This window comes from Gymnoscopelus microlampas (genome assembly GCF_963454915.1).
Source record: "Gymnoscopelus microlampas genome assembly, chromosome: 17".
In the NCBI taxonomy this organism is placed as follows: Eukaryota; Metazoa; Chordata; class Actinopteri; order Myctophiformes; family Myctophidae; genus Gymnoscopelus; species Gymnoscopelus microlampas.
The window spans coordinates 46,438,457-46,450,345 of NC_139954.1; the positions used below are offsets into that span (position 1 = coordinate 46,438,457).

The window sequence follows — 11,889 nt, forward strand, 5'->3', positions numbered from 1 at the left end:
AAACTGTAATAGTTAAAATCTATCTCCTCCTGGGATTTTTGAGCAATCTGCACAAAACATTTTACACATGAACTTTGGACCACTGCCTACAAAAATTTCCAACGGATTTTCCATAAGTGAAAAAATGCAGAAGTTAGGAGCCAATGACTGTTTTTCATATAATTCAAAATGGTGGGCGATCTAAAGGTCAGAGGTCAAAAGTCAGACCACGAAAGTTGTCGGGCATGAAGAGACGCATGTGTGTATCGAAGTTTCATGGTTGTAGGTCAAACAGGGCATGAGTTGTACCTGTTCAAAGTTGGCACTTTCAATTGAGTGCTATAGCGCCACCCTTTGACGAATGAGTGTGAGAATTATTTCTTGGTATTTTTTCATGAGCATCTACCATATGGCCGAGTTTCGTAAAAAGCGTATGCACGGTTAAGCCAGAACTGGCAAAAACAAGTATTTTTCAAACTGCTCAAAATTGCGGAAAATCTAAGGGCGGAGCTTAATGGTCAAATCGATACGTGTGTTCCTCATGAGTCAAGGCACATGTGTAAGCAAGTTTCACGACTTTCGGCCAAACGAGGCATGACTTATGCCTGTTTAAAGTCTGCCTTTTCAAAAAATTGCTATAGCGCCCCCTTTTGGCCAATTGGAGTAAGATTGGTTTCAGTGATATTTGGAATGACCCTCTACATTTCTGCAAAGTTTCAAAGAAATGTGAGTCTGCATGTATGTTTTAGGCACAGATGAATAATTTTCATAAAACTGTAATAGTTAAAATCTATCTCCTCCTGGGATTTTTGAGCAATCTGCACGAAACGTTTCACACTTGAACTTTGGACCACTTTCTACAAAAAATTCCAACGGATTTTCCATAAGTGAAAAAATGCAGAAGTTAGGAGCCAATGACTGTTTTTCATATAATTCAAAATGGTGGGAGATCTAAAGGTCAGAGGTCAAAAGTCAGAGTGTGAAAGTTGTTCAGCATGAGGAGACGCATATGTGTATCCAAGTTTCATGGCTGTAGGTCAAACAGGGCATGAGTTGTACCTGTTCAAAGTTGGCATTTTTCAATTGAGTGCTATAGCGCCACCTTTTGACGAATGAGTGTGAGAATTATTTCTTGATCGTTTTTCATGACCATCTACCATATGGCCGAGTTTCGTAAAAAGCGACTGCACGGTTCAGCCAGAACTGCGAAAAGTGGCAGAAGTGACAGAATAATGCGAATAACAATACGTGTCCAGAGCAGAGCTCTGGCCCCGTAATAATAATAATGATGATAATAATAATGATTTGAGGTGGAGGGTGAGACAGGTGGTAGCTGGGGTGGTGGAGGGGGAGACAGGTGGTAGCTGGGGTGGTGGAGGGGGAGACAGGTGGGGTGGTGGAGGGTGAGACAGCAGAACAGACAGCAGTGAGCAGCAGGGGGAAAAGTGGAAAACAGATCCACCACAAACCCCCTGGCTCTGTGTGTGTGTGTGTGTGTGTGTGTGTGTGTGTGTGTGTGTGTGTGTGTGTGTGTGTGTGTGTGTGTGTGTGTGTGTGTGTGTGTGTGTGTGTGTGTGTGTGTGTGTGTGTGCGTGTGCGTGTGTGCGTGTGTGTGCGCGCGCGCGCAGAGAAACAAAACTTGGCTTTTGGGGCTCCCTGGCACAAAATATTTAGTTGAGATGGGGGTCGGCGACCAAACACATCGCAGGTCATAGACTTGACCTCCGGTGGATTAGGTGCTGCTGGGTACAAACTGTTACATTAGAGCTGCTAATAACATAAGATAACAATCTGCTAATGACATATATGTAAAGGATTACATTTGAGCAGTACCCCTCCCCTCCCCTCCCTGACTGTACGCTAGTGAAAAGTGTGCTTAACCATTAAGCTCCAGTCAAATAATTTGTCCTCAAGTACACTCACCTGTCAACACAGGTGGTGTGTGTGTGTGTGTGTGTGTGTGTGTGTGTGTGTGTGTGTGTGTGTGTGTGTGTGTGTGTGTGTGTGTGTGTGTGTGTGTGTGTGTGTGTGTGTGTGTGTGTGTGTGTGTGTGTGTGTGTGTGTGTGTGTGTGTGTGTGTGTGTGTGTGTGTGTGTGTGTGTGTGTGTGTTATAGGGGAATTCCAGTGCAGCTGCTAGTAATGTTCTCTCTCTTTTTCTGCTGTTTTGACAAGTCAGTTAGGGCGGGTCACATATACATATGTGATCAGAGAGAGAGAGAGATTAAAAAGGAGACAAACTAGAGTTTTATTTGTATTCAGTTCCCCGAATGTGTATTTTCCATATCACCACTGACCCCTAGTGGTTGGAGTGGGGACACACCCACATGTGTCCTCTGACACACATAACACAACACTCAAACCTCCATCCTTGTGTCCTCCACTCTCGTTGTTTCCTCGCCCCCTTGGCCCCTTAGCACCGCCACAACAATGCTGGCAGTGTCACACATGTTCTAATCTCTCAAGAACAGATTCTGCTCTCCGCTTGAATCTGTCGGGGGGGTTCGTCATATCGTGTACGCACTGGCCTACAAGTGGGCGTGCCTTCAGATCAGGAAGCAGGCCGCGCTTTACCCAATCAAATGTAGTGGGCGGGATTTGCGTGTTCGCCGATCCTTCCCCACTCGAAACAAACCGAAACTCATTTAACAACAGCGTCCTCGGAGCAGACAAAACCACGGAAAGATATTCACATTTGAACTTGCTCTTTCATCATAGAAACAAGTGGGCTTATAACCAAAACCATCCATGTTCTCTGGGAGAAGTGGTGTTAGTGTTCCGTGTAGAAATATTGTTAGTGGGAATGAAAACATAGTCGCAGCACCGGAAGTGAAAGGCTGAAGGCAGACCAAAACCCCGGTTTCCTTGCGCACGTGTGCTATGTCGACTTCCTCCCAGAGCCAAGCGAGATAGTAAAAAACAGCAGAGGGCGCTGTCCTTTTCATTTGGCGATGGGTTCCCAGATTGCACATGTTCAGACACCCAGAAAGCCCAGCTTTCCAACCGGAGTGGTCAGTCAGCGCTGATTTCTTTTTACACTTAGAGCATATCTCCGAATGCACAAAGCATGTGATGAGGAGCCACCAAGGTGTGCCACCCCTGGTCACCATCCTAGAATTAATTATTTTTTATCTCACGATTTTGTAACCCTTTTTTCACCCGGTGCCAAAAGTCAGGGGTGATGCAACTTTGATGATGGAGAGAGACACTATTATTTCCACACTCACTCCAAAGGGACACATAATACTGTCAGGCAGACACCTCTTATCTCTGTATTTTAACTTTTTAAAATGCCATTCTATGTCACACAAAAGTAGCAAAAATAGCCGATCTGCAAGCTTGTAGATCTGCTATTTTTGCTATTTTTGAATTGGAATCCAGAATTTTGTTTGTGCTATTTTTGAATTAGAATCCTGAAAAGTACTCATTTAGTTATACTTATGTTAACTTTATGACCTTACATACAAATGCGTTGGACATAAAAAAGACAATAGAATTTCAATACTAGTCATTAAGCTACTAATACTGAAGTAATTAAAGCGGGTCATGTTTGCATGATTGGAATTGTAACAGCTGAAATCAATACTATATCAGTATTCTGATATTAACCTGCTTATTAATTGAACTGTGGCTCTGCTTGCTTGTAGCATATATACTGTAGTGTACTTATAACGTAACATACTCTTGTATTCATTGCATCTGTCATTCTAGTCTTACAATTGATGAGATGATCAAAGCATTAATAATTACCGCGAGCCACCAAGGGCACATAGAGCCACGAGTTCAACGATGCTTGTAGGCAGCCGATAATGTAACATTAACATCAACCTGATCAAACCAGAACGAGAGCTTTTACTGGCTGACTTAATGGTCCTGCATGGTTTCTTTCCGACAAAGTTTACAGCTAAACATTGTCCAATTTTCTATTAAGTGTATAGCCTACATTATATTTTGGCTATATGTGATAAGAAGAAGGAGTGTAATACAATTGTAGAGTGTGATTGTGAACGCTTTCCCTAACTCTACCCAAACTCTGTTAGTTATGTAACAAATAGGCAAACTCATCATTGAGCAATAAAAGAATATTCATGCTTATAGCCTGCATAATGTCAGGGTATAGCAGCATGATGTGCTTATAGTAGCCTATACATTTGTATTTCTCATTCGGAAAACATTAAAATTGACGTTGAGATTAAAGCATTAATCATTAGACATTTGGCTCTGTACTTGTTTTTTTGCCCTATACACCACCAAAGTTCTTAACCAAAAATAGCAGATCTACAAGCTGTCGCAGCATGACGCATTGTCAGCTTGTAGATCGGCTATTTTCGGTGAATGTAGGCTACCCCCCCCCCAAATAGGGATGCTGGTATAGCATAAAAAAAGAAGAAAAAAAGAGAGAGAAAATGTTCTATCTCACATCGATTTGGCGGACCCCTGTAGTAACTACGAGGACCCCCTAGGGCCTAGGGGTCCCGGACCCCCGTTTTTACATCATATCAGACGGCAATTTATTTTGTTAACGTCTGTCTTGCCTGTCTAAGTGACTCTATAGGTAGCCTACATTATATTTTGCTTATATAATATAATGTTGACACTATGACGAACTCTTGTTTCTCCTAACCTAACTCCCTAAACTCGTTTAGTTATGTAGGTAATAAATAGCCGACATTTTGCAATCGTGTCATTGTTATCCAAGTTATTGCTTATTGCTAGTAATCAGTGGTGGAAAAAGTACTCAAACGTTTTACTTAAGTAAAAGTATCAATACCGCAATACAGAAATACTCAGTTACAAGTAAATGTCCAATTCAAAATATAGCCTACTTGAGTAAAAGTATAAAAGTATCGGCATCAAAATGTACTTAAAGTACCAAAAGTAAAAGCACTGACTCATGCAGAATGTCCAATTTCAAGTTTTCAAATGTTAACAAATCCTTTGAAAATAGCAGATCTACAAGCTCATTGTGAGCTTGTAGATCTGCTATTTTTAAATGGCTGAAATGTATATACTGTAGGGCTGAAGTGGTTAATGTATGTTCTATAATAATAATCCAAATCTACAAAGTAACTTGTCATTTTAACTTAAGTTTTCAAATAATTGGAAATACTGGTCCTACAATGTTAGGCCGCATGGCTAATTAATATTCACGATAATATGCAAATTGGCCATGCTGTCTTAGTCCGCAGGCTAGCCATGTCTTTGCTAGCCATGGATTACATGACGGTCGTCTGAACTTCAACCTGGTGTTTGCACTTTTCCTTTACTGCTCCATTCATCTATATAAACGTTCATATTTCAAATATAAAGTGTTTACCCCATGGCCACGGATGTTACAATTATGTACGGGCCCTCAGAAGTACCCGTATCTTACGTATTGTTCAATAAAAAGCCACCGATCGGATTAAAATATCCGATCGGTGGCCATTTGCTCATAGAGTTATAATGTATCAGAGTGCAATACACCTCCCAGCCGATAGGGTCACATAGTTGAAAGCATATGGAGAAAATACGGGGGAAATGGCCACCAATCAATGCTTTTTATTTAACAATTCAGAATATTCGGGTACTTCTGAGGGAACTTACATAATTGTAAAATCCGTAGCCATGGGGTAAGCACTTTATATTTGGAATATGTACGGACCAAAAAGCGAGAAAGTTTAAATACCATTGAAGTTCATCCATGACGGTCACGATATATGATATATGTCATGTTTCAGGGCTATAAACTCCTACATGATTGGTTTTGCTGTTCTCAAATAGATTACCCACAATAAATAAAATACTGGAGCACAGCATGGGTACTTTGAAATTGCAGGGGTGATGTTTCAACCAGTGTTTTAATCAAACTACTAAGATAATAACGCCAGTCCATCAACATTAAAGGTATTGACTGTAACATTATGCATTATGATCGGATCAGTCAATCAAATTGGATATCAAAGAAAGCAGGCTGACGTGTATTTTGGCAGATCTTGTGCAGGAGCTGGACAATGAAAACGAAAAAGGCAGTAAGCTAATCAAAATAGAAAAGTTTGTAACTTCCTCTTGCAATGAACAGCCAACTAATTTCCAAATGGACGTGCAGGTTATGTAAAAAAAACAAATACAATTACTATATCATGACATACCATAGAATGACAAAAGAACAAGCTGACAAAGTGTAAAAATCAATCAAATCAATCTTTCTTTTTATTAATCCTTTCTGTGCTGTTTCATGCTCCTCCTTCTTCCTCATCTAGAATGCGGTCTGAGAGTTGGGGGAAAGATTTAACTGGTCAGTTAAACAGTAAATCCAGGACAGAGATTGGCCGCTGCTCAAGCAGTGAATGGCGGGGGCGGGTCCGGGAGTTGGGGGAAAGATTTAACTGGTCAGTGAAACAGTAAAGCCAGGACTGTGATTGGCCGCTGCTCAAGCAGTGAATGCAGGACCGTGATTGGTTGCCCGAGCAGTAAATGGAGGACTGTGATTCGCCGCCCAAGCAGAGAATTAAGGACCACAAGCAGTGAATGCAGGACCTTGATTGGCTGCCCAGAAGAGACAAAGACGTTACTGCAAGGCGCCACCGTGCCCCCTAGTCACCAACCATCCTAGACCAGGGGAGACACAGGCCCCTGTTACCTATGTTCCATTCTAACTGTCACCTCCTTCCAGACCATACACGGGCAACTGGCAGCCTTCACTTAATGCGGCCCGCAGGTTAATATCAGAATACTGATATATCATTGATTTCAGCTGTTTACAATTCCAAACATGCAAACATGACCCGCTTTAATTACTTCAGTCTATAGTATTAGACTATTATTAAAATGCTATTGTCTTTGATATGTCCAATGTATTTGTATTTAAGTTCATAGAGTTAACATACGTATAACTAAATGCATTTGAAATGAAATAAAAATGTTACTTTTCAGGATTCCAGTTCAAAAATAGCACAAAAAAAAATCAGGATTCCAATAAAAAAATAGCAAAAACAGCAGATCTACAAGCTCAAAACGCGTCGCACTGCGACACGTTTTGAGCTTGTAGATCGGCTGTTTTTGCTACTTTTGTGTGACATAGTATGTGCAATGTGTCCCTCTGGAGTGAGTGTGGAAATATAGTGGCCTTCTCCATCATCAAAGTTGCATCACCTCCTTCCAGACAGTAGGAGCTACTGACTGGGAGATGTTCCAGATAGGAGAGAGGTATTTCCTGGTGGTGGCCAACAGCCAGAGGATCGTGGAGCGCGGCCCCAGCGTCTACGCCATCAACTCCACCATCTACGAACTCAACACAGTCACCCAGAGCTTCATCCGCTTCCAAGATATACTGACATACAGGTGAGTTATGTACAACTACACAATAACAACACAACACAACACACAACAAGCTATACTGACATACAGGTGAGTTATGTACAACTACACAATAACAACACAACATAACACACAACAAGATCAGGTGAAAGATTTTTTACCGCTTTTTTTTACCGCGTTTTGACGATCTTTGGAGAGCCGCAGAAGCCACGACGTGCACACGGATGTAAACAAAAAGTGTCCGGTGGGTGGGGGATGGTCTCGTCTATCCACTGGAACAAAAACCTTTTTACCACCATCGGCCAATATGTTGCTATCGCCCGTTGAAAATGGCTCGTTTTCACCAACAACAAAAAAATCACACCCAGTGTGAAGTGGGCGGTGTGGTCATCACAGTGGTCATCACAGTGATGGAAGCTCACTTAAAAGAAATGTGTTTTTTTTAAGTGCATAGTCCTATTTATAGGTTATCGATTTCATCATAATTTCATCATGTGTCTCGCTAGCCAATCACAGTGCTGAATAGAGTCAGCGGGTCAATGGGGTGTACACCCATTGTGGGTGGAAGGGGTGTACAGTGGGTGGCCAATCACAGTGCAGGGTTGGGGGGGGGTACAATGGGTGGGGGGTACAATGGGTGGCCAATCACAGTGCAGCATTTGTCAATGTCACACCGCCCAAAAATGCTCCGAGCTTAGAAGTGTTTTTCTACAAATCCTCATATAGGAATGGACGGAGTGACGTTTTTTGATGACGTCACATCCGTCCATTCCTTCTCTCAGCGTAGAGGGGTCATTCCTAAGTTGCGTTAGAATGGATGTAGGTCTACGTTTATGGCACTCAATGTGTTAATATTGTGTTTAATATAGTTTTTTACTGTGTGTGTGTGTGTGTGTGTGTGTGTGTGTGTGTGTGTGTGTGTGTGTGCGTGCGTGCGTGCGTGCGTGTGTGTCAGTGCTGTGGACTGGGAGTTCTTCACAGTGGGTGAGGAGAAGTTCCTGGTTGTGGCCAACTCTCATGATGGAGGCTCCTACTCTCTGAACAGCGTGGTGTACAGGTAGAGAAGATGTTACTGAACAGTGTTTACATGTTGAGAAGATGTTACTCAACAGTGTTTACATGTTGAGAAGATGTTACTGAACAGCGTTTAGATTTTACTGAACAGTGTTTAGATTTTACTGAACAGTGTTTAGATTTTACTGAACAGTGTTTAGATTTTACTGAACAGCGTTTAGATTTTACTGAACAGCGTTTAGATTTTACTGAACAGTGTTTAGATTTTACTGAACAGCGTTTAGATTTTACTGAACAGTGTTGAAGGCACTATTTCAGTTAATTCAAATCCACTATCTTGACATTTCCGGGACTCGATGTGAGCATGTAGATTTTTTTTGTTTGGGGAAAATATATATGTTGTTGTTTTGATATGGACAGAAATATTTAGGATGGAAGTGTGTCTCTGTCCCGGATAAGCATCATTGTGTTAGAAGATAATCAGTTAGTCATATTATACGTGTGTGTGTGTGTGTGTGTGTGTGTGTGTGTGTGTGTGTGTGTGTGTGCGTGCGTGTGCGTGCGTGCGTGCGTGCGTGCAATCCAGGTGGAAGGGCTACGAGGGCTTTGTTCCGGTCCACAGTCTTCCTACGTTTGGCTGCAGAGACTGGGAACACTTCAACACCTCCGACGGGTCCTTCCTCCTCTACTCTAGCGCCACCTCCAGGCTCAGCAAGGTCTTCAAACTCAAAACCTACTGAGATGTTCCACCATCTATCACCTTCACCCCAACACCTACTGAAGTTCTTTGAATTCAACAGCTTGAATTCAACAGCTGCTGAGATCTCCTGCTTACGTTCACGTTTAACTCCATGTTCCACCTCGGTGTCTGCTGACCTACGCAGTACAGCTCTGAAACCGTAGACCCTGCAGTAGCTCTGGTGAACGTCTGCAACCGTAGACCCTGCAGTAGCTCTGGTGAACGTCTGCAACCGTAGACCCTTTTTTTAAACCGTAGAAAGCACAGGATTAGAAACAGGCGAAAAGGACAATACAATATATCAAAGCTACATACCATGTATACTATACAGCAGGGGTCTTCAACGTGTTTAGGCCAAGGACCCCTTAGCTGAGAGAGAGATGAGGCAGGGACCCCTTAGCTGAGAGAGAGATGAGGCAGGGACCCCTTAGCTGAGAGAGAGATGAGGCAGGGACCCCTTAGCTGAGAGAGAGATGAAGCAGGGACCCCCTCTATATTGTATACAATTGTGTTTCAGATTCAACTTAATTTTGTTTACGTGGTCTGCTATTTTTTCTCTCTACACCTATACCTCTTTGCCAAAAATAGCAGATCTTCAAGCTCACAACACATCGCAGCGTGAGGCGTTGTGAGCTTTTAGATCTGCTATTGTTGGCTAAAGTTCTCCTCAGAAAAGGGATGCTAAGTGGTTATGGGAAAAATAAAACATATCACACAAAGATTTGGCGGACCCCCTGTTGTAACTCTGAGGACCCCCTAGGGGTCCCGGACCCCCTGTTGAAGACCCCTGCTATACAGCACATTAGCATAAATAGCAGCAGCAGCTACTGTGAGGTTACCTGTGTCTCTGAGAGTTTGGATCTCAACATGAAGTGAAGACACAGAACCACCTCATGGTCTTCAAACTGAAACCCTGCTGACAGGATCAACAAACCTGGTTTAACATCCAAAGACGTACTGCCTTGTCCCCTCGTTGCTTAATAATGAGGGAATTAAACCAACAACCTGACGGAACTCTGTACCTCTCTCTCTCTCTCTAGCTCCCGAACCGGGTCATCGGTACCGGAGACTCCGCCGGTCATCATATTATTGGCTCAGGAATGTGACAGAAACCAAAACAATCTCCATGAATTCAAGGCTTCATGGGGTGTGTAATTGATAGAAAATAAGTCATTATTTGGGTGAACCGCTCCTTTAAGCTAAATGCAGATTTACCAAGTTCAGGGGGAACCTTGTGGGCAGCTTGAGTGTGAAAAGGAAAAACAGATGCCAGTGTAATTCCTGTGTCCATCCAACCTTTAACTCTTTGATTGCCATGGACGTGCTGACGCGTCCGTTGGCACGTGGTCCACAGAGCCATGGACGCGTGCTTTCGAATCACACCGCACTCTATCCGAAGTGCCTTTTAGATCGCCTTTTAAAACACTGTTCTGTTTGCTGCAGGCTATCTATCTATAGTGATTACAACGCATTATTACATTTCATAATATTAGTTATTTCCCCCCATTCTCTTCTGGATGATTTTCTAATGAATGGTCTTTAATTGAACTGTTTACTGTAACTGTACCTATCTCCGCCACTGAGGCCGAAAGGCATGGCGAGAGAGTATGTTTTGCACCCTGTCCGTACGTCCGTGTGTGCGTCCGTCCGTGTGTGTGTCCGTCCGTCCGTCCGTCCGTCTGTGGACAGCTAATCTCCGGCACCGTTGGCTTGATTGCAGCGAAACTGTGCACACACACTCCCTGGATGCCAATTCAGAACCTCTGCCCCAAACCTTTCACATGGGCCTGTTATAGCGCCACCAGGAGAACACTTTGTGCAAAACAATTCTTTTGACAGTACTCCTACAGATTGTATCCAAAAATCACGCAAATCGCTACACAGTATCTCTATAGTCATTAAACGAAACAGGTCTTTCAGATTTTTCATATTCCATCCTGATTGGCTAAGAATGACTTACAAAGTTTGCAGGAGTGCTCCGTTTTGAACAAAATGTCTCAAATCATGAACACAGCATGCAATTTCTATGAAATTTTGCACACACATTCTCACTAGGCCAGGGAAGAAATGCCACTTGATTTCTTTTAAATCAGCCTCATGGTGGCGCTATAACAGGCTGATTTGTGTTTTTACCTATAACTGCACCGATCTGTATAAAACTTTGTATGCACACCCCCTAGAGGCCAAGGAAAAACCTCTTATACTGTATACCCTCTTAACATCTTATATAAAACAATTATTTGGATATTACTCCATCAGACTATCCAAATTTCACGCAAATCGGTACACATGATCTCTATAGTCACGTGATCAAGACGGATCTGTTAGATTTTTCATATTTCATCCTGATTGGCTAAGATTGACATCTAAAGTTTGCAGGAGTGGCCCGTTTTGAACAAAATGCCGCAAATCATGAACGCAGCGTCCGATTGCGGTGAAACTTTGCATGCACATTCGCACTACGTTGAGGAACAAATGCCACCCTCTCAACATTGCCCTATCATAGCGCCACCAGAAGGCTGATTTTTGCAACAACAAAAAATTTGATTACTCCTACAAATGTTGCCTCAAAAGACGTAGGGGGGTCTCGGAGAATCGGAAAGAAAAAAAAACGTGCCGTTGCGATAATCCGTTAACAGTTATGGGCAGTTGAATGTGGCTAGTTTTCGCCAAAAAGCAACAGAAAGCAGAGACATTGTATTCTTATAATTCCTATAATACTAAACGAAGCCAGCTTCATTTTATAGTGATCACGTGATTTCTGGGTGTACTCTTCTTGGGTGATCCTGAGATCATTCACATGCTGCGGAATGAGAGAATCACTCTCATTCAGAATGATGAGTCCGACCCCGATTTCGGT

At 42.6% G+C, this 11,889-nt stretch overlaps 1 protein-coding gene across 1 annotated transcript in view; it reads left to right on the forward strand.

Moving 5' to 3' along the window:
- Positions 1-9,433, forward strand: part of tspeara (thrombospondin-type laminin G domain and EAR repeats a) — a 45,574-nt gene extending 36,141 nt beyond the window's left edge. Inside the window, exons 12-14 of the mRNA XM_084085516.1 lie at positions 7,122-7,300; positions 8,232-8,333; positions 8,877-9,433. Of these exons, the coding sequence (XP_083941642.1) occupies positions 7,122-7,300; positions 8,232-8,333; positions 8,877-9,030 (435 nt within the window). The 3' untranslated portion in view covers positions 9,031-9,433. The remainder of the gene's footprint in view (positions 1-7,121; positions 7,301-8,231; positions 8,334-8,876) is intronic.
- Positions 9,434-11,889: the final 2,456 nt, after the last annotated feature.